The following is a 21,193-nucleotide window of genomic DNA, read 5'->3' as shown; positions in this document are numbered from 1 at the left end:
CCTAGGACACCAGAAAAAAGTCCCCAAAAATGAAATGCAAAGGTGCCATCAAAATTGGTTGCTCATGTAAAAGCAGTTCTGTGCATTCTGGAGACACATATCCAATACCAGGTAAATATTATTATTATGTTATTATTTATATAGCGCCATCAAATTCCGCAGCGCTTTACAATGGGTGGACGTCCAGACATGTAGTTGTAACCAGACAAGTTGGACACACAGGAGTAGAGGGGTTGAGGGCCCTGCTCAATGACCTTACATGCTAGACGGAGTGGGGTAAAGTGACACATAATACTTCAATCCTGAGGTTATACAATTTGAGGGGTGGGGGGTATTTTTTTGCTCAGTAACGGAGTTAAATTAAAAGAGGTGTTCATTTACTATCAGGATTATTTACTAAATGAGAATACGGTCAATTTCTAATTTTATGCCAAAGTAGCAGAACTTGAAGAATAGCTAACGTCAAATTATTTCAAATTTCAGCTTGTTTCCTTTATATTTGAAATTTACTTCATATTTTCACTTTAGTGACTACCACAGTATAAATTATGATGGGGAAAACCTTAGATGAATATATTATCACTCTCACACAATGCCTCTGCTATACAGAACCTTAGGTTTTTGTTTTTTTTACCAAGCAAGATGCATGGGTGAAACTCTGTATGTTTAATTCTATGTTTGCAAGTGACACAATGCCAGGTGTCACTCAGACTATATATAAATAAAGTGCCCAGCCTTGTCTAGCTTTAGAAGGTGATAAGGGGATGAACTTTAAGAAAAGGGCCCACCCTCCTTAGTTGAGCTGTGTAACTTTAGCTGTGCCTAGGGTTGTAACTTGTACAGCACTGTGCCAGCTGGACCAGACCTACACAAGGAGCAATCAGGAAGACGCAGAACCAAGCACACCAACAAGGAGCACCCAGAACCAAACACACAGATAACTAACAGGAAGCAGCATACAAAATCACAAGAGCAAGAAGCAGCAGTAACAAACACAAACAACTGGGAGCAGCAGTACCAGACAGATACATACACACAAAGAACAATCAGAGTTCAGCACAACAGGACAGAGAGCAGCAGTACCGGCCAGAGACACAAGCAGGAAGCAGCAGAAACAGACTAGAGCATCAGGACCAGTTACTCACAGAACAATCAGACATACAGACAGCATCAGAACCATTCACACAGACAGGAGCCAGGCCAGAGAGCAGCAGAACCAGACACACAGAGAGGAACAGAACCAGTCACACACAGAACAATCAGACACACAGAGAGCAACAGAACCAGTCACACACAGAACAACCAGACACAGGGAGGAACAGAATCATTTACACAGACAGCAACCAGACACACAGAGAGCATGTACCCAGTGCCTCTCCCAGCTCATTAGCATAGAGCGCGCGTCCAGGGAGCGGGAGCGCGCCTTCCAGCAGCTCTGACATCACAGCCTCAGCATGGCGGTCAAGGTGACTCTAAACTAGCACTGTTACTGCATAATCCCATCTCCATGCTCACTAGCCGCTTGCCTTAACCCAGCTGCTGACAATTATGTCCTTCCTCAGCTGGGGGAGTGCAGTGCATGCTATAGCTTGTGTTGTCTCAGTTGGGGGGTGGAGTTGCTGGTTACAGATGGCTGTGCACTGTGTGTCTGATACAATGTATCTGTCACAGGGGCCCTGCTATGGCTGCTTTCTCTGTCATCACCCGCAAGGCTTATTAAAACCATTATCCATTGGCAATGTCTAGAGCACATGCAGATCTCTTCCATGTCTCATATAATGGGCACTTTCTGTGATGATGGAGTTCTTGGTTTTTCGGGTTGGCTGATTTTAACACAGCTTCTCTGGGGTATCTTCTCAGGGGTGTTCAAAATTAGACCCCCCTTAACTGTAACAGAACTACAACTCCCATGATGCGTTGTCTGATGCCAGACTGAGAAAGCATCATGGGAGTTGCAGTTTTTTTTTAATCAGTTAGGGGGCTACCTTTTACACTAACAACTGCTGCAGTTGTTAACAGCTGAAAGTTTAACAGCTGAAAGTGACAACTCTTTTTTTTTTTCCCCCTCTCTCTTTGATGGGATTCCCAAATAATTTTAGCATGTTAAAAACTAAAAAACAACTCTGTTTTCACATTTAAACATATCCAAACATGCCAGAAACGGTGATTAGATGCTGAATATCTCTTTTTTATTTGGGCGTAGTTCTTAAGGTGTTTGTGTAACTTAATACACAGAATGTTGTGAGAAAACACTGATATTATATTTTCACTTTCTGTGAGCGCAGTAAAGCAAAGTGTTTATAAATAGTTCAAAGTAATTGTAATTTCTATCTAAGTGCCTTTTATTTGACACACAAAAAACGACCCTCAAGGGAATACATTTGTTTCATGGCCAATTGAAAACAACTCATTCCTTTCTCCTTTTTATTTATTTTTTTACTTTATTGTAGTATACAAAGCGAGCGGATCCCAACGAGTTAAAGAGCATATTTCTAAAGGTAAGATTTTACAGCTTAAATTCTGGTGTGATTGAAAAAATTAATAACATATGAATCTGTCATATCATGTAAGTGCTCTACAAAGTATTCTTTGGTTTGATCCCATATGAAACGACCAGGAGTTTAAGTACTGTGATAAATTGATTGCTAAACTGTGAATGAAATGGACATGTTGAAGGCCTGTTGGGTCCTGAGGTCCAGTGGAGGACAGTGTATCTTCCTCCACAGCCTTAATTCTCCCCGAGAGTTTGTGCTGTTTATCTCGTAAAATAAAAATGTCTACCTGAAACAGTATGCTGGTGTCTCGCAACAGGGCCTTAATATCGCTCTTAGTTGCAGGCATGTTGGTGTCTTCATCAAAGTCTGGCTGGTGGAGGCCCCCACAACTGGGGACAACGTCTGGCGCATTCAGGGAGAGCTCCCTTGCGGAAAAAGCATCCTCATCAATCTAATCCACCTTCTTGGGTGCCTCTTGAGAAAGGGCACTGAGCATAAAATCCCCAATATGGTGGGATCCATTCCCCATTGTGTGCTTCTTATTTTTAGCTTGTTTTTTTCATCTGTAGCTATAAGATATAATGCCGTGGCCCTTATGCAGGGAAATCTGTATAAACATTTTCATAAAACAGCGCTTGCATACGGAGCTCAAACAGGACATGCCTCTTCAGAGCGCTAGTTAGCTCCACCCCCCCATGGTTATATTTTGAGAGAGCAGATAATAGGACAGTATTAAAATTATAATTTTATTTAAAGGGACACTCCAGGCACCCAGACCACTTCTGCCCATTGAAGTGATCTGGGTGCCAACTCCCACTACTCTTAACCCTGCAAGTGTAATTATTGCAGTTTTTTATAAACTGCAATAATTACCTTGCAGGGTTAACTCCACCTCTAGTGGCTGTTTACTAGACAGCCACTAGAGGGCACTTCCTGGTTCCTAGCACAGGTAACCTGTGCTAGAGCGTCGCTTGACGTCCTCACGCTGTGTGAGGACCTCCAGCGTTGCTCATTTCCCCATAGGAAAGCATTGAAAATAAGGTCTCCGTGGCCGGTGGGCGGGATCAGTCAGGCCAACGAAGTTAGAAGGAGGAGCGGCGCAGAGGGAGAAGCAGCGACATCGTTTTCACCCCTTCAGCAACCGGGGATTGGGGGGTGGGAGGGAGAGGGGACATGCAGTGCCAGGAAAACTGATTGTTTTCCTGGCACTGGAGTTTCCCTTTAATATTATGTTCTAAATCTGCCATTGTATTAAAGGGATGCTATAAGTGCTAGGAACACAAAGCTGTATTTTTGGCACCATAGCTCCCTCTGCTTCCCTCCTCCCTCTTGCCCCCGCCTGGGTAAATAAAGGGTTAAAAACCGATGTCCCTCGATGCTGGGCCGACACTCCGATGTCCCTTGACTGTACCGTACCGAGCGGGTGCTAATGCGCATGCGCGGCAAATGCTGCACGCATTAGACCTCCACATAGGAAAGCATTGAATCGATGCTTTCCTATAGGGAAGAATCTGACACTGGAGGTCCTCATACAGATAGTGAGGACGTCCAACGTCACATACCGGACCAAAGGTTCCGTTTCGATTCAGGAAGCCCTCTGGTGGCTGTCTGGTATACATCCCTGTGGGCAGACTTAGTGCTGCAATGTAAACATTGCAGTTTCTCTGGAACTGCAAGGTTTAACACTGCAGCACGAAGTGCAAAAGGGAAACTCCACCCAGACTACTTCAATTAGCTGAAGTAGTCTGGGTGCCTACAGTGTCCCTTTAAGATTTATAGCCAAAATGAGCTTTTCCAGTAAAACCAGTGAGCATGTAATAGACTTTTTGGGAGATAAGTGAAAATTTCTGATTCTTCACTTGTATATGATATATTCCTGTCTTTTAAAAGATTAAATACACTTGCTTAGTCTTACCTGAAATAAAGTAAGACAGTGGTAACTTTTATTTGCATGTGTGGCCTAAAGTAAATTATATAAACCAGTATTCTTTAATTTTTTTTATATAGATCATGTGGTATATGTCCTGAATATATTTCGGTTTTCTTAATTTAACGATCACTACACTGTTCTTATCAAAGCTAGTTACGTAGTTGGCAAAATAAAGACATCCTGGCACACCCAGTGTTTGGGAGTAACAACATTTTTTTTTTTTTTTTTTAAATGTTTGGGTGTGCCAGATCCAAGGTTTTTTTTGTAAACTACAACCCTCACCATCACCTGGGCAATCTCTATACAGTTATATTGAATGTGCATTGCAGTCCATGGTAAATGTGCTATAAATGGGCTTTGAATCTGTAAAATTAAGGAATAATCAGAACCAAAATTGACTTGAAATTAGAATTTTGGCATTTACTAAATTAAGTGTTTGGATTCAGACCCAGAGGGCTCCAAATGTGTGAATTCACTTTTGACCATTTCATTACCTGCTACAAAATAAGTTGGACAGTGTCCATGAAATTCCATGAAATGTGTTATAGTTTTGTCACTTTACTAAATAAATAATTTCTTATTTCAGAAAGACTAAAATTCGGGTCTAACAATACATTTGATATTAACATCATAAAAATTTATGAAGCAAATACTAAAAGGGTTATTACAGTTAGTTCTGTTGAGAATGCAGCTCACCTTACTTCCTTGTTTTGAGGGAAAATACAAAGTAAAGGACTACAAAGTAAGACGACTGTAGGTTGTTCTGTGATCTAGAATGAGCATGCTGCTCATTAAGTGTGGGATGTTCCCAGGAAAGTCTTAACGAGACAAGGAAGGTGAAAGCTAACTTAAATATCTTAGCACATCATATTGAATGCCATTGCAGTTGCACTGCAGAACAAGAAAGGATATTAATATGGAATGTTGAGTTTACAGGAAAAAGTTTATATGTAGATGTATTCACTATTTTAGCATTTTGTGAAATTTTAATATATATATCCATTTTGTCTGATATATGTTGAATTTTAGTTTTAATGTGCTCTGGTCAGTTGCTAGCTCCACTTTGCTAACAAAACCAGGAAGTACCAGGAACAGTTGTCTGATTGACACCAAAGGGGGTGTAGCCAGGCTAATCTATAAAAGTGCTGAACTCTACTGAAATATGCACTTTTTTGTAAAATGCAAAAGAGGACATACTCTTCCAACATAAAGCACCTCAGCAAGCTAAAGTGCGTTTGCGGTCCAGAGTGTCTCTTTAAGGACAGAGACAATTGTCCAACTTCTGAACCAAAATACTACAAAACCTAGAACTCGATGATTGCCGACATAACCTCTGACGCACATTGACACAAATACGCTGAATGTTTACAATACACCAAGCTCCAGAAGTCTGGTAGCCTGGAAGGTCCATACACCGGAAACCCATTTCCTCAGTTACACTGTATAAAGTTACTCTTAATCTCTATGTTTAAACATGTTATACGCATATCCGTTCCGAATTATTGCTCTTACCAAGTTACTTATTTTCATTATTACGCCCCTGCGAAGGCAACCACATGCTATTTCCAAATATTGCAAACTGTGTGCTTTCACATTACAATCAAATAAAATAAACGACTGTATTTATCGGCATATAACACGCACCTCATTTTAAGAAGGAAATCCCCCCCCCCCATAGTATTCTCCCCCCCCTCCCATAGTGTTCCCCCACCCTCATCCCATATTGTCCCCCCTTTCCATAGTATTCTCCCCCCCCATAGTATTTTCCACCCCCTCCCATAGTGCCCCCCCATCCCATAGTGTTCTCCCCCCCTCCCTTTGTCCCATAGTGCACTTTCCCTCCCCTTGTCCCATAATTACTTACCTGTCTTGAAGCGTGGGCCGGCTTCACAGCGCGCACCGCGGTACAGGAACTTACATTTCAGGTTCTGGTTTCCAGTGGGACTGAAAGGAAGTGTGCACACTGAGTGCGCACTTCCTTTCAGTCCCGCCGGAAACCGGAACCTGAAATTGAATTTCCAGTACCGCGTGCTGAACACCGGCCCACGCTTCAAGACAGGTAAGTAAACCTTCACATTCGCTCCATAAGACGCACAGACATTTCCCCTCACTTTTGAGGGGAACAAAAGTGCGTCTTATGGAGCGAAAAATATGTATATCGGCGTATAACACGCACACATCATTTGCCCCCTATTTTCAGGGAGAAAAAGTGCGTGTTATACGCCAATAAATACGGTATTTGCAACAAAACCTAGAACTTGCTCTACATGTTTTATTAAGGTTTTCTCTTTAATCACCTGTATATATTGTATATTGGGTTTTTTTTTTGTTGTTGTTGTTTTTTTAAATGACTGGTATGGCTTCATTTTAGTATCATATATTTATACACAACACAACATTAGGACCTCAATTTTATATTTTTGGATAAGGTTTTGAAATTAATATTTTGGGAAAAACTTTTAAAATGATTTATTATTTTGAAAAATATTGTAATACGTTTTTCAGATATTGTTTATATATATATATTATATTTTAGTATTTTGAAAACAAAAACATTTAAAAGTTTAAATAAAAAAGAAATAAAATACATAATTTGAAAAGTTTATCCAAAAATAGTAAATCAATGCCTGAGTATGTATAGATTGTTAAAATGGGGCTTGGAGGGAATCGGGGAAACAACCAACACATTTTTTTCACAGTTTTGCGTATAATAATTATTTCACATCAAATACAACTAAAGAAAATGAACTCAAAATTGATTTACATAAGTGCTGATCGTTTAATGCGTCATATTACACTTACAAATCCCGTTCAGCTCTGCTGCACTAACCAAAAGTCTGTTAATCACTGGACGATTTGTTCGATTCCCTCGTCCAGCAATTAACAGGCATGAAATTGGTTCAGCATAGGTGGATGGGATTTATGCACGAGTCTACCTCATATGTGTTGGATCTAAATTAGTATTTGGTAGTTAACGCTAACCCTATAGCAACCATAATCCAATCTCAGAGGGATTCGGTAACCCTAACTCAGAGGGATTTGATTTCCCAGCTTACACAGTAGAGAGTGCTCTCTGAGTACCCTCTACTGTGTGATTGCAGCATGAGAGGGAGATCTCCCTCTCATGCAGCAGCTCTGGCATGCTTTCCCTGCGGATCCCTCATTGTAATTATGCATTGTGTCAATGGGGGTATGGGGGGTATATCTAACAACCGCTTTAAAAAGCCTTTGCAAGTCCTCCCTTATAACCCAACTTGGCAGCTGGCAAAGCCCAGCATACCCCTCTCAGCAGAAAAGCATGCAGGGAGACCCAGTCCAACAATAGCTGTAAGTACAAGTTTAAAGTGATCGGTGCTTGGCAGTTAGCACCTAGCACCGATTTTTATTGGCTGGGGGAATGAGGGGCATGCAGGAGGAATCTGTCCAACAATAATGGTAAGGACAGGGGTAGACAAAGCTGGTCTGAATGAACCAATTTATTATTCAGTGTTCCACATCTTTTTCTCCTGGGACTTTGAATGTTCTACTTTAATTCAGATGAAAGTATTTACATCTGCAGTTGTAGACATCGATTCCAGAGTACCCCATGCCCACCGAGGGGGTAGAGTATGAGTGGATTAGACTACCACAACTTGTATTTTGTTTTGTACGGAATTTTAAATATTATGGCATTTTAAAATCCATTCAGAATTTCAGTTTTGCAAGTTTTTGAGGGATTGGAAATGCTATTCAGCATGAAATATGGGAATGTTAAAATGTGAGCATGTGCACTACTGCTGTGAGTGCTCGCATTGACTTGAATTAACTACTACCACTTCCAGCAGTCCTTTTCACGTTTGAAACACGTTTTACAGTGCATACTTGGCAAAGTAATTTATTTTACCCTAAATATACACAAAGGTGGCTGCAGTGAGCCTTTAATTTAAACCTGGAGTGCGATTTTGTGGAAGAAGTTTAAGAAGTACTTGATGGATAAAAGGCTGCTATTTGAAATAATTGGCAGTGAAATGTGTGTGGTACTTTATTGGAAAAAAATAAGTTGGAAAAGCTTATATAAGCAACAAACAATTCTTAGTTATTTATAACCACCTTCAGTGGATTTCCTGGTTCTGTTAAACTATCTAGAACAGGGAAAGGCAACCTCCGGCACCCCAGATGTTGTGGACTACATCCCCCATAATGCTCTTATACCCATAATGCTGGCAAAGCATCATGGGAGGTGTAGTCCAAAACATCTGGAGTGCCGAAGGTTGCCTATGCATGATTCTAGAACATGATCTTCAAGGACATTGTCACATTTGCAACTGAAAACATTCTGCAGCATGACCTGTGTCTGTTTGTTTAAAAACTATTGTATTACTTCCACTTTGTGAATTGCTGCTACTTTGATATGAATGACCATGAATATTACCTGCCTAGTCCAGATATCTGTTCAGGATTTTTTTATTCCCTTCTTTACAGTCTTGCAAGTTAGGCTCCAGACTCTGTAAAACTGAGCAGGAGACGAGGACCTTTTTAGAATTTTGAGATTGAGGCCATGCTACGGAGTCTCCACTTAGAAGTAGTGTCAGATACTGTTACTGCTCCTAAAGCTTACATCACAAATATAAATAGTCTCAAGTAGGATGGACACCGATACAAAGGGCAAGGTATTAGCATTTTGGTTGTTGACCTCTTCTTATCAAGTCTCCTCATTTTCATGACCTGATTTTATTTGTTTCTAAAGACTATGTACGCTAGGTTGGGATGCTGGGAAATTGTACCCTACAAATGGCACATGACTCGGGGGATCCACATTTAGAGCCTTGGAAGTACATCAAATTCCTAGTTGGATTGTAAAATGGAACAAAGATTTTAGAGCTTTCAGTTATTCTGCACAATTATCTACAAGTTTTAGTAACTGGAAGAGAAGTGTCTCGGTGAAGGCTTATATAAAAAGTAATAGATATAAAACAGTATTTGGTGTGGTTACAGAATAATTCAGTATAAAAGGGTATACCTTTAAAATGATATTCTCTTTCTAGAGGTACCAGTATTTCTGTATGCTTTTAAATACAAAACATAAGAATACAAATCATAGTGCAAACTGTATGGTATAATGAATGTGTGAGAGAGAGTGTAAAATGCCAACTCACAATTTTCTGAGTTAATAAACTTAGCTCAAGTCCTTGCGCCTTAGGTTCCGTTATGGCGACCCTCTCCCTCCTTTACGTCCACATTTTCTTAGGATTTTGTCCTAGGTGGTTGGTGTAGAGGAAAGATATATAGTGTAATATAGTTTATGTAAAAAATAGGTAATAAAAAGGTACAAATGTGTACTCACAAACCACATATGCGATTTGAAGTGAGCCTATTGGAGCCAATAGGCTCTGGGTTTGTGAGTACACATTTGTACCTTTTTATTACCTATATTTTACATAAACTATATTATACTATATATCTTTCCTCTACACCAACCACCTAGGACAGGGGTAGGGAACCTTCGGCTCTCCAGATGTTTTGGACTACACCTCCCATGATGCTTTGCCAGCATTATGTGTGTAAGAGCATTATGTGGGATGTAGTCCACAACATCTGGAGAGCCGAAGGTTGCCTATCCCTGACCTAGGACAAAATCCTAAGAAAGTTTGGACGTAAAGGAGGGAGAGGGTCGCCTCAACGGACCCTAAGGCGCAAGAACTTGAGCTAAGTTTATTAGCTCAGAAAATTGTGAGTTGGCATTTTACACTATCTCTCACACATTCATTATACCATACAGTTTGCACTATGATTTGTATTTAACCCCTTAAGGACCAAACTTCTGGAATAAAAGGGAATCATGACATGTCACATACGTCATGTGTCCTTAAGGGGTTAAAGGAATATACAGAAATACTGGTACCTCTAGAAAGAGAATATAATTTTAAAGGTATACCCTTTTATACTGGGTTATTCTGTAACTACACCAAATACTTTTTTATATAAGCGCTTCACCGAGACACTTCTCTTCCTACTACTTATGCTAAAAGATAAAACCACGGTGTTATAGGAGCTTCTTTGAATTAGTATATATAAAGATTAATTGAAAACTTATTACTCAATTAGCGCCAGTACATCACTATTTTTTATCAAGTTCTAGTAACTATTGGGTCTAAAATCATCCTCCGTTTTTGCTGTTTTTCCTATGCCAAATAAATCCTAGAAGGAGAATAGTTGGTATATTGAATCTAACCATCCCCACAAAATACCTATGAGTACTGAGGATTAGCTGAAGGACTAGGAGAATGTGCCAATGTCTGCTCCAATGTGATCAAATAGTGTAAAGAAGTTATCTAAAGTATCTCCTTCATCTTTTACAAAAAGACCCAAACATTTTTGACACAGTCCTATGTCCAGCACGGCAATCACATCACCTAAAACCTACTTTTCTTTTTTCAAATAATCATTATCTACCAGAACAGGAAGTGCTTTCTTGATTTTCAAAGACCAGATTGATGGTTAGGCTAGACATATTGCCCGACTATCCCCCTGCCTTCTGATCAGGCTTTCACCTCCTTTTTTTTTTTCAATTCTTTATTTTTGTCGTGCAAATGAGATAACAACATGCGTGAGGTACCCCAAAGGCAATCCTCATGCTTTTTCGTAAACATTTGAAAACATAATGGGGTATATTAATGCATGCACAATTTTATATTTATTATTTAGTTTGGTATGATTATTCACGCTTTGGTATCTCCTGGTGAAGCTGTAGTATAACATATGCAACTCAGGTGAGGTAGGGAACGCTTGGGCAGGAATGCTTGTGTCTAGGTTGCTAAGTGCTACTGAACTAGTTTCCCTTGCAATTATAAAGACAGCATATAAACAGTTGCTGGCATTTGAGGGTACTGCACATTTTGTTAGAGCACATCGTACCTGAGATTATGATTTGACCTAAGCTTGTCTAACTGCTTATAACTAATAAATTTTAACCGGAAGCTTTTGGCTAGGCTGTGCTATAATGGGGTGTCTCGTTTGTGGATCTGCCCACTGTACATTAGGTGCTTCAGCTGTGTGCTTATAGTAAACAGGCATTGAAACTAGATGGGTTATTACAAACGAATAGTTGGTGGATGATAGTAAATAATAGGTAATAAGAAAAGTAAACAGTCCAGTTTGGGGTTGAACAGTGGATAAAAACCATGGTTGGTTCGTATGTGACGTGTAGACAGGCTGCGCTATTCTCATATATGCTATGATGCAGTAGAAAACAGTCAACAACACCTACATCTTGCTTACAATAAGGGGTAACAATTATTACACAGTGCAAAGCAATGTGGGACATTGAAATTAACAGTGTAGCCTCGCGTATCTTTAGCTATTGTTCCTCATTTAGCGTGCTAGAGCCTGTAGCAATGCGTTATACATTATGCATGAGAGGTACTTGCATGTTACAGGCTTAAGTCCCTCTTTAGGATTGCCTGTAGAAGGCTGGTCGTTTTCCCGGTGAGGTGTAGCGTGCTGCGGCCGGCCTTTTGGTCGTGGGCCCAGGTATGTAGTGTTCTTCAGATTCTTCAGCTGATGCCTCGTTGGGGCCGTGTTGGTATCTGCCACGGTTGCCTCTTCTGTCGCAGGTGGTCGCAGTTTCGTCGCCCTGTATGGGTAAGCTGTTTGTTCGCCTCTCCGTTGTCGCTTGATGGCTGGCTTGGTTATTTCAGGCGGGGGTGGTCTTTGCACAGCATTCCTTCCCCCTAGTGCCGCCGCCGTTGTCCACTTGCTTAGGCCGCCTGCATAGCTCGCCTTTGGCCTGGGTTGCCGCTGGTGCAGGTGAGGGTTGTTCCGCCTCATTGTGTTGTCGGGCTGGAGGACCGGAGCCGCGTTATGGTCTCGAAGCGCGGGGAGGGAGCAGGGTTTCCCCCGGCCCCTCGCGCACGTGGCGTCCGCCATCTTGAGTGCAGTGCTCGGGCCCTCCGGCCCCGCTTGTGGTATCTCGATGCCGGCCACCGGGTGAGGACCGGGATCACCCCCCCGGTCCATAGGGGGGGAAACAGAGCCGGGACCGACCGGGTGTGCGTCTCTGGTCGGGGTCCGTGAAGCAGGATAGTGGGGCAGCGGCCGTCTGCTCCACTCACCGCCGGAGAAGGCCTCAGTCAGGACACCGAGAGTCTCTCCGCCAGGGGACTGAAGCTCGATGAGCCAGCCTCTCCCTGGATCCAACAGTCCCCTTGCTAGAAGCATCCTCGCTGTCTTTCTTCTTTTGGGTGAGAAAAGCTGTGTTTTAGCAGTCAATTCTTTAGTTTGGCGCAGGAGCTGCTCCAGCCTGCGGCCGTCCAGCTCGGCGGTCCGGCCCCGCCCCCCAGGCTTTCACCTCCTAAGAACATTCCAATATATTTTGAATTACATTGTTGCATATGGCATCATATTGTTAGGGGTATGTTAGGACCCATTATTGAAGCCCGTCTTATCCTGTATAAAGTGTACGACTGGCAAACTTATTAAGGCTTCAATAGCGTTAATAAAGAAAACAATTATGGGGTGAGACTGTCAGGGTACCTGAGGCCTCTACCTCTAAGGGAGGTAGAGACTTGGTGGTGTATCCGTCCAGGCGAGCTGTTTCCTCCGTTCCTCGCGGTTCATCCAGTCACTTAAACACCGGCCGCGAGGAATCCACGTCCTTTTCTAGCAGGACGCTCAATACGTGACGTCATGACGCTAGCACGAGCAATCTGTCACTCAAGTGTCCGATATCCAATCGGTACTTGTCAGAGGCGTGATTTCCATCCAGAGCCAGGGTATTTAAGCTTACTCCTTACTTCAGCTCATTGCCCTGTCGTGGTTCTAGCTTGTCTAGTCACTCAGTGCTCTGGTATTCTAGTTTGCTCTTTTGGTTTTGACTCGGCTCGTTGTACTACCCTGTTTCTCTGTTTTCCCTTGACCCGGCTTGTCTCTCGCTTATCTGTCTTCTCGTTCCCTCGACCTCGGCTTGTCTCTGACTATTCTTTACTCTCGGTACGTTAGTCCGGCCATTCTAAGGCCCGGTATACGTACCTTTCCACTCTTTGTACTCTGCGTGTTGGATCCCTGTCCCGATCCTGACATTACGACAGGGCCAATGGATCCTGCAGGTACAAACAGTCAGCTTGGTTCTTCGGATCCCAGGTTTGACGCCATGGAACATAGGATGGATCAGATGGCTTTGGCACTACAGGCACTTTTGTCTCGTGCTAGTAATCCACCTGAGGAGACACGTACTCCTTCTACCTCTCCTGCAGTCTCAGGTCTAGAGGTAGCCACTGTAGGTGCTTCTTCCCGTATTACCCCACCAGTACGTTATGGCGGGTCACCGGAGAAGTGTCGTGGCTTTCTAAACCAGATTAGCATCCATTTCGAATTACAACCCCGCTCTTATCCTACAGATAGAGCAAAGGTTGGATTTATTATTACTCTGCTCATTGAAAAAGCTTTGAGATGGGCCAATCCTTTATGGGAGAATGATAATCCACTAGTCTATAATTATAATGCCTTTGTAGCTGCGTTTAGAAGAACTTTTGACCCTCCTGGCAGAAAGTTCAATGCAGCTAGATTAATGTTGCGCCTTAAACAGGACAATCGAACACTTGTGGATTATGCACTAGAGTTCAGATCCTTGGCGGCAGAAGTTAAATGGAACGAACAGGCTTATATAGATGTGTTTCTGAATGGGTTATCAGATGTAATTCTTGACGAGGTCGCTACTAGAGAACTCCCTGAAAATTTGGAGGATTTAATTTCTTTTATATCTCGTATTGATGAACGCTTAAGAGAGAGGCAGAACACTCGAGATAGGACCCGTAGACCCTCCTTTAAACTAGCGCCTACCTTTCAAATCTCTGAGTTCGAAGACTTACGTATTCCTGAACCTATGCAGATAGGCAGTACTCATCTCACTGAAAGGGAGAGACAGTACAGGAGAAGGGAGGGTTTATGTATGTATTGTGGAGTCAGGGGTCATTTACGCCTAAATTGTCCCAATCGTTCGGGAAACGCTCGCACCTAAGTTCCTCTAGAGGACAGGCCTTGGGTGTTTCTACTTTGTCCTCTATTCACAACTACAAGGAGCTCAGGCTTGTGTTACCCGTTTCTTTAAAGTGGGAGAAGGGAGTAGTTAAGACTATGGCACTAATCGATTCTGGAGCTGCTGAGAGCTTTATAGATCAGGGTTTTGCTGCCAAGCATGCTATTCCATCCCAGTTAAAAGAGACACCTCTGGCTGTCGAGGCCATCGATGGTAGACCGTTACTTGAGCCTGTTATTTTCCATGAGACCATACCGATTAACTTGACTGTTGGCATCCTGCATAAAGAGGATATATCCTTAATGCTCATTTCTTCTCCGTCTATTCCCATAGTCCTGGGGTACTCCTGGCTGAGGAGACACAACCCTATTATTAATTGGGAATCAGGGGAGATAGTTTCGTGGGGAGAGAATTGTCAAGAAAAATGCTTGCGGAAGGTCTTACCTCTTGGATTAACTAATACATCGAATACTTCTGACAATCCTACAGAGACACAAATTCCGTCTCAGTATCTAGATTTAAAGGCAGTATTTGACAAAAAGAAAGCCGATACCTTACCCCCACACAGGTCCTTTGATTGCAAAATTAACCTACTCCCTGGTACCATGCCTCCCAGAGGTCATGTATACCCATTATCTATAAAGGAGAACTCAGTCCTAGAGGAATATATTCACGAGAATTTAGACAAGGGATTCATCAGGAGGTCCTCCTCCCCTGCCGGGGCTGGATTTTTTTTTGTTAAAAAGAAAGATGGTTCTTTGAGACCTTGTATTGATTATCGAGGCTTGAATAAGATAACCATTAAAAATGCCTACCCGATTCCCTTGATCACCGAACTCTTCGATCGTTTGAAGGGCTCTACAATTTTCACCAAGTTAGACCTCAGAGGGGCATATAACTTGGTGAGAATCCAGCAGGGACATGAGTGGATGACGGCATTCAATACTCGATATGGCCACTATGAATATACTGTCATGCCTTTTGGGTTATGCAATGCGCCAGCGGTATTCCAAGATCTGATTAATGAGGTTCTTAGGGAATTTCAGCAAGAGTGCGTCATTGTATACCTAGATGATATACTCATTCATTCTAGTGACATTGAGATTCATCACAAGCAAGTCAGGAGGGTTTTGCACAAACTTCTCCAGCATGGCTTGTACTGCAAGTTGGAGAAATGTAGCTTTGATCAAACCCAGGTAACCTTTCTCGGCTATGTGATCTCTGGGGAGGGATTTAAGATGGATCCGGATAAGCTCCAATCCATTCTAGAGTGGCCTTTACCCACAGGTCTTAAAGCCATACAGAGATTTATTGGTTTTTCCAATTATTATAGGCGCTTTATTAAGGGCTATTCTTCCATTATTGCACCTATCACTAACATGACCAAACAGGGGGCTAACACTAAGAATTGGACTACTGAAGCTCTCCTTGCGTTCAAGACTCTCAAGGAGCTTTTCGCTTCCGCTCCAATTTTAGTTCACCCTGACACTTCTCTGCCTTTTTTGCTCGAGGTAGACGCATCAGAGACTGGTTTAGGTGCTGTTCTATCTCAAAGGTTGGGTGTTGATAAACCATTACATCCATGTGGATTTTTCTCTAAAAAATTGACCGGTACTGAAAGCAGGTATGACATTGGTGACAGAGAATTACTAGCGGTTATCAAGGCTTTGAAAGAATGGAGACATTTATTGGAAGGTACATTACATCCTGTTACCATCCTGACAGACCACAAAAACTTGTCCTATATCGGAGAGGCCAAGCGTCTGTCCTCCAGGCAGGCTCGTTGGTCGTTGTTTCTTACCCATTTCAATTACGTTCTGACTTACAGACCTGGGTCAAAGAATTCTAAAGCCGATGCGCTATCTCGCCAATATGAACCCTCTGCTTCAGTTGAACCACTTTTGTCTTCCATTGTACCCAAATGCAATATTATTGCTAATACCAGTCTCAAAATTCATTCTCCGCTACTTGACCAGATCTTGAAGTCACAACATCTAGCTCCCGGAAACACTCCTGAGGGAAGAAACTTTGTTCCTCCTGAACTTCAACTGGAGCTCTTACAATGTTTTCATGAAAGTAAAATAGCTGGTCATCCTGGTATTCGCAAGACATACTCTCTGATATCCAAGGATTTCTGGTGGCCTTCACTTCGAAAGGATATTGAGGAGTTCGTCGCAGCTTGTGAGACTTGTGCCAAGACTAAACTACCTCATGCATCCCCATGTGGCCTGTTACACCCCTTGGACATTCCTGAGAAACCTTGGTCCTGTTTGTCCATAGACTTTATCGTTGATTTGCCTGCTTCCAAAAGACAGACTGTTATTCTCACGGTGGTGGATAGATTTACTAAGATGGCCCATTTCGTGCCATTACCTAAACTTCCGACTTCTCCTGAATTGGCGGAGATTTTTGCGAGAGAAGTTTTTCGCCTACATGGGATTCCTTCAGAGATTGTTTCTGATAGAGGTTCTCAATTTGTCTCACGTTTCTGGAGATCCTTTTGTTCTCAAATGGGCATCAAATTGAACTTTTCCTCTGCCTATCACCCTCAGTCTAACGGAGCTGCTGAACGTACTAATCAAAAGATTGAACAGTATCTGCGTTGCTTTGTTTCCGAACACCAGGACGATTGGGTCGGTCTGATTCCTTGGGCGGAGTTCGCACACAATAACCTTGTTTGCGATTCAACTCGCTCTAGCCCTTTCTTCATGAACTATGGCTTTCATCCTTCGATTTTTCCTTCGGTTTCCTCTTCTCAGGGGATACCGTCGGTTGATGATCATGTCGCCAACCTGAAGAAATTATGGGATCAGACTCGACAAATTCTATTACATAATTCCTCGCTGTTCAAGAAACACGCTGACAAACATAGAAGAGCGGCTCCTGTTTTTGTTCCTGGGGATAGGGTATGGTTGAGTACTAAGAATATTCGCCTAAAAGTTCCGTCCATGAAATTTGCTCCTCGCTACATAGGTCCTTACAGGGTTCTCACTCGTATCAATCCGGTTGCGTATCGCCTTGCTCTGCCACCTGCCTTACGCATTCCTAACTCTTTTCATGTCTCCTTGTTGAAACCCCTCATTTGCAACAAATTCTCCTCTAAGGTCTCCTCGCCTCGTCCTGTTCAGGTGGAGGGTCGGGAGGAGTACGAGGTCAGCTCCATCATTGACTCCAGAATTTCAAGGGGAAAATTGCAATATCTGGTCAACTGGAGGGGATATGGTCCTGAGGAGAGGAGTTGGGTACCTCAGGAGGACGTCCATGCTTCTCGCCTTCGCAGAGCATTTCACCTCCGCTTCCCATCTCGCCCCGGTTCATTCCGCCCGGTGGGCGTATCTGAGAGGGGGGGTACTGTCAGGGTACCTGAGGCCTCTACCTCTAAGGGAGGTAGAGACTTGGTGGTGTATCCGTCCAGGCGAGCTGTTTCCTCCGTTCCTCGCGGTTCATCCAGTCACTTAAACACCGGCCGCGAGGAATCCACGTCCTTTTCTAGCAGGACGCTCAATACGTGACGTCATGACGCTAGCACGAGCAATCTGTCACTCAAGTGTCCGATATCCAATCGGTACTTGTCAGAGGCGTGATTTCCATCCAGAGCCAGGGTATTTAAGCTTACTCCTTACTTCAGCTCATTGCCCTGTCGTGGTTCTAGCTTGTCTAGTCACTCAGTGCTCTGGTATTCTAGTTTGCTCTTTTGGTTTTGACTCGGCTCGTTGTACTACCCTGTTTCTCTGTTTTCCCTTGACCCGGCTTGTCTCTCGCTTATCTGTCTTCTCGTTCCCTCGACCTCGGCTTGTCTCTGACTATTCTTTACTCTCGGTACGTTAGTCCGGCCATTCTAAGGCCCGGTATACGTACCTTTCCACTCTTTGTACTCTGCGTGTTGGATCCCTGTCCCGATCCTGACAGAGACAAGCTTAAAGTTAATTTCCTATGCATTCTTTATGTTAGGCACCAGTCACTTGTAATGAGGATAACTCTTATAATAAAATAATGTGCGCCATTTCGGACAAATTCAAGCCGTAATATTGCTATGAGGACAAATTCAAGCCCTAATAAGTATTTCTGATTACTATCTTTTGGTGTTTCCTGTTAATTATATCAGGGACAGCAAACCATTCAGCAAGCTCTACCATTACGTAGGAAGTAGCGGCAAACAGCATATTTTATTCTATTAAACCGTAGCAGCAAGAACGATCTGAACCTGTAAATGTACAGGAAATAACATCTACAACATTTTAAGATGGAGCAAGAAAAAACAAAATTAAATTGACTCCTTTAATCCATGTAATTATGGAAAATAAAATCTAAATTACAAGTGGGAAAGAATAAGAACTTTCCAATAGTGTTTCGAAATCCAGATTTTCACATAAACAGGGATACATTTCCAACTAGATCAAAGCCCTGGCTGTCATACCTGTTGTGCCAATGCATGCTCATGCTGTCTCGGTTCTTTACTTTCACATGCTCATTGTACTTCACCATGGAATATGTTGGCATCTGACAGGTTCGTAATAATCCGCCTGTGTATCTATGGCAACACAGAGTTGTGGCGGATAGAGGTTGAGAGCTGCTCTGCATGATCATTATTGTGCAGAAGCCCATATGCAGCTCTGCGCTGTTTAAATGGTTTTGTTGCCAGGTGCACTGGGGCTGCCGGCTCTAAGTTTTATAGAAAAAGATGTTCAGTCAATTGACTGTGGGAAACGCTGTCCGTACAGGCTCTGGGATTAGTGTTGGTTAAAGTGGGTTTAAAAGGAAGTGATGTCCTGCAAATATTTGAAAACCTTTTTGAATATCAAGGCATGTGCAGCGCATGCATGTCCTCTTGTTTACGTTGCTAAAACGAATGTTTGGTAATGATCACAAAACCTAGAATTTCTACAAAAGAATATATCTTTTTAAATATAAGAAACGGCAGAGAATTTACAGAGGGATATTTGGTACTTTTTTTATGCGGCAATATTATCGCCCTTCTCAGCTAAATTCTTTTTTATAATGTTCATTTTTTGTGTCGTACACAGACACTCATATTGTATCTTTGTTGTGAATTTGGAAAGACAGTGTGCTACTAAAAGTCGGTGTCCCTCTGTATACTTTTGCTTGATTTTTGTGATGGTACAAAACCAAATAAGGCATGCTACAATTTAATTACTTTATACTCATAAGCACACGACTTCCACTCCTCTGATGTTTTATATTATAATCTTTGTGAAGATGTATATGTATACCTCTACTTTTTAATGATCAATATTTTCATGTGAAACTAATTAACACTTTTAATACAAAAGAGATACATGTATTTCCTCTCTACTTGCCGTTAAAGCGTTAAAATACATAAGGTATTCATATGATTAGCTGCAACTAGTGAGAATGAGTATGACATTTAAGCTAATCGCCTTTAAATTGTAGCGTTTTACTTGAAAAGTCATGTGAAATGGCGTCTGCCTTCCTATTTATTTTATATAGGTTTTCCTCCTGCACTTAAGAAGCTAAAAAGATGGCATACCATTAACTAGTAGCATGTTAAATGCAAATTATCAGTTACTCTTGTTTATGAATGTGTTTTTATTTAAAAAGTACCAGTCTTAATTTTACATTCCAGTAACTTGATTAGCCAGTGACCTACAATTATATATTATATATATAATATAGATATAATGTTTGGACTGTTGATTTTTAACACTTCTGATGAACTTTGTATTTATACAGCGGTATTCATGATTTTATAGTCTTGTAGCTTTTATACTCAATCTACAAATGACTAAGATGCCTGACCTTAGCTGTACATGACTGTAGACCCAAAATGTACCTTAGCCCTCTTGCCCCAAAACATACTGATATATTGGAAAAAGCAAAGGCCACAGCCTCTCCGCAATTTCCAACTGGATGGCTGCTCACTTCCTTAAACTTAACCTGTCCAAATCAGAACTTCTGGTCTTTCCTCCCTCAAGTGTTGCTACTCCTGTGTCTGTCTCCCTCCAAGTCACCGGCGCTACCATCACCTCTACCTTTGCAGGGTCGCTGCCTAGGTGCTCTCTTTGACTCCAACCTCTCCTTCATATAGCTCTCATCCGCCCCTATTTCACACGACACGTGGCTGAGGTGCTGGTCCATGCCTTTGTTCTTTCTTGCCTTGACTATTGCAATCCCCTTCTCAGTGGCCTTACGTGTTCCCAGATTGCATCGCTGCAATCTATAATGAATGCGGCGAGGCTCATTTTCCGTCCTGCCCGCACCTTCCACGCCTCCCCATTCTGTCAGTCCCTACATTGGCTTCCATATATATATATATATATATATATAGATCAATTTAAGATTCTAGTCCTTGCTTACAAGTCTCTACATAATGCTGCACCAACCTACCTATCCTCCCTAATACACAAATATGTCCCGTCAAGGCCCCTGAGCTCCACCGAAGACCTACGTCTATCATATGTCAGTACTCCCACCTCTGATGTTCACCTTCAAGACTTCTCCAGGGCTGCACCTTTTCTGTGGAACTCCCTTCCCTTCTCCGTTAGACTTCACCCCGTCTCCACTCCTTCAAAAAAACATTGAAAACTCACTTCCTCAGGAAAGCGTATCAATTAAACTGTTAGCCCTTTTTCACCCCCCCCATGACTCCTCTCCTGCAACTGTAAAAAAAAAAACTACTAAGCCCTCATTGAATACTTTTTGAGCAACCACCTTAGTTACCTCTACTTATACCCTTTGTGTCACTATACCCCATTCCCTCTAACATGTAAGCTCACT

General features: G+C 42.3%; 1 protein-coding gene across 1 annotated transcript in view; it reads left to right on the top strand.

Annotated features, from left to right (window-relative positions):
• Positions 1 to 800: 800 nt before the first annotated feature.
• SLC25A12 (solute carrier family 25 member 12) overlaps positions 801 to 21,193 on the top strand; it is a 156,126-nt gene continuing 135,733 nt past the window's right edge. Inside the window, exons 1-2 of the mRNA XM_063429727.1 lie at positions 801 to 1,466; positions 2,451 to 2,498. Of these exons, the coding sequence (XP_063285797.1) occupies positions 1,455 to 1,466; positions 2,451 to 2,498 (60 nt within the window). The 5' untranslated portion in view covers positions 801 to 1,454. The remainder of the gene's footprint in view (positions 1,467 to 2,450; positions 2,499 to 21,193) is intronic.

Source organism: Pelobates fuscus, chromosome 8 (genome assembly GCF_036172605.1).
Source record: "Pelobates fuscus isolate aPelFus1 chromosome 8, aPelFus1.pri, whole genome shotgun sequence".
Taxonomy (NCBI): domain Eukaryota; kingdom Metazoa; phylum Chordata; class Amphibia; order Anura; family Pelobatidae; genus Pelobates; species Pelobates fuscus.
Note: the sequence above shows the minus strand (reverse complement) of the source record. Positions and strands in the feature narration are given on the sequence as shown.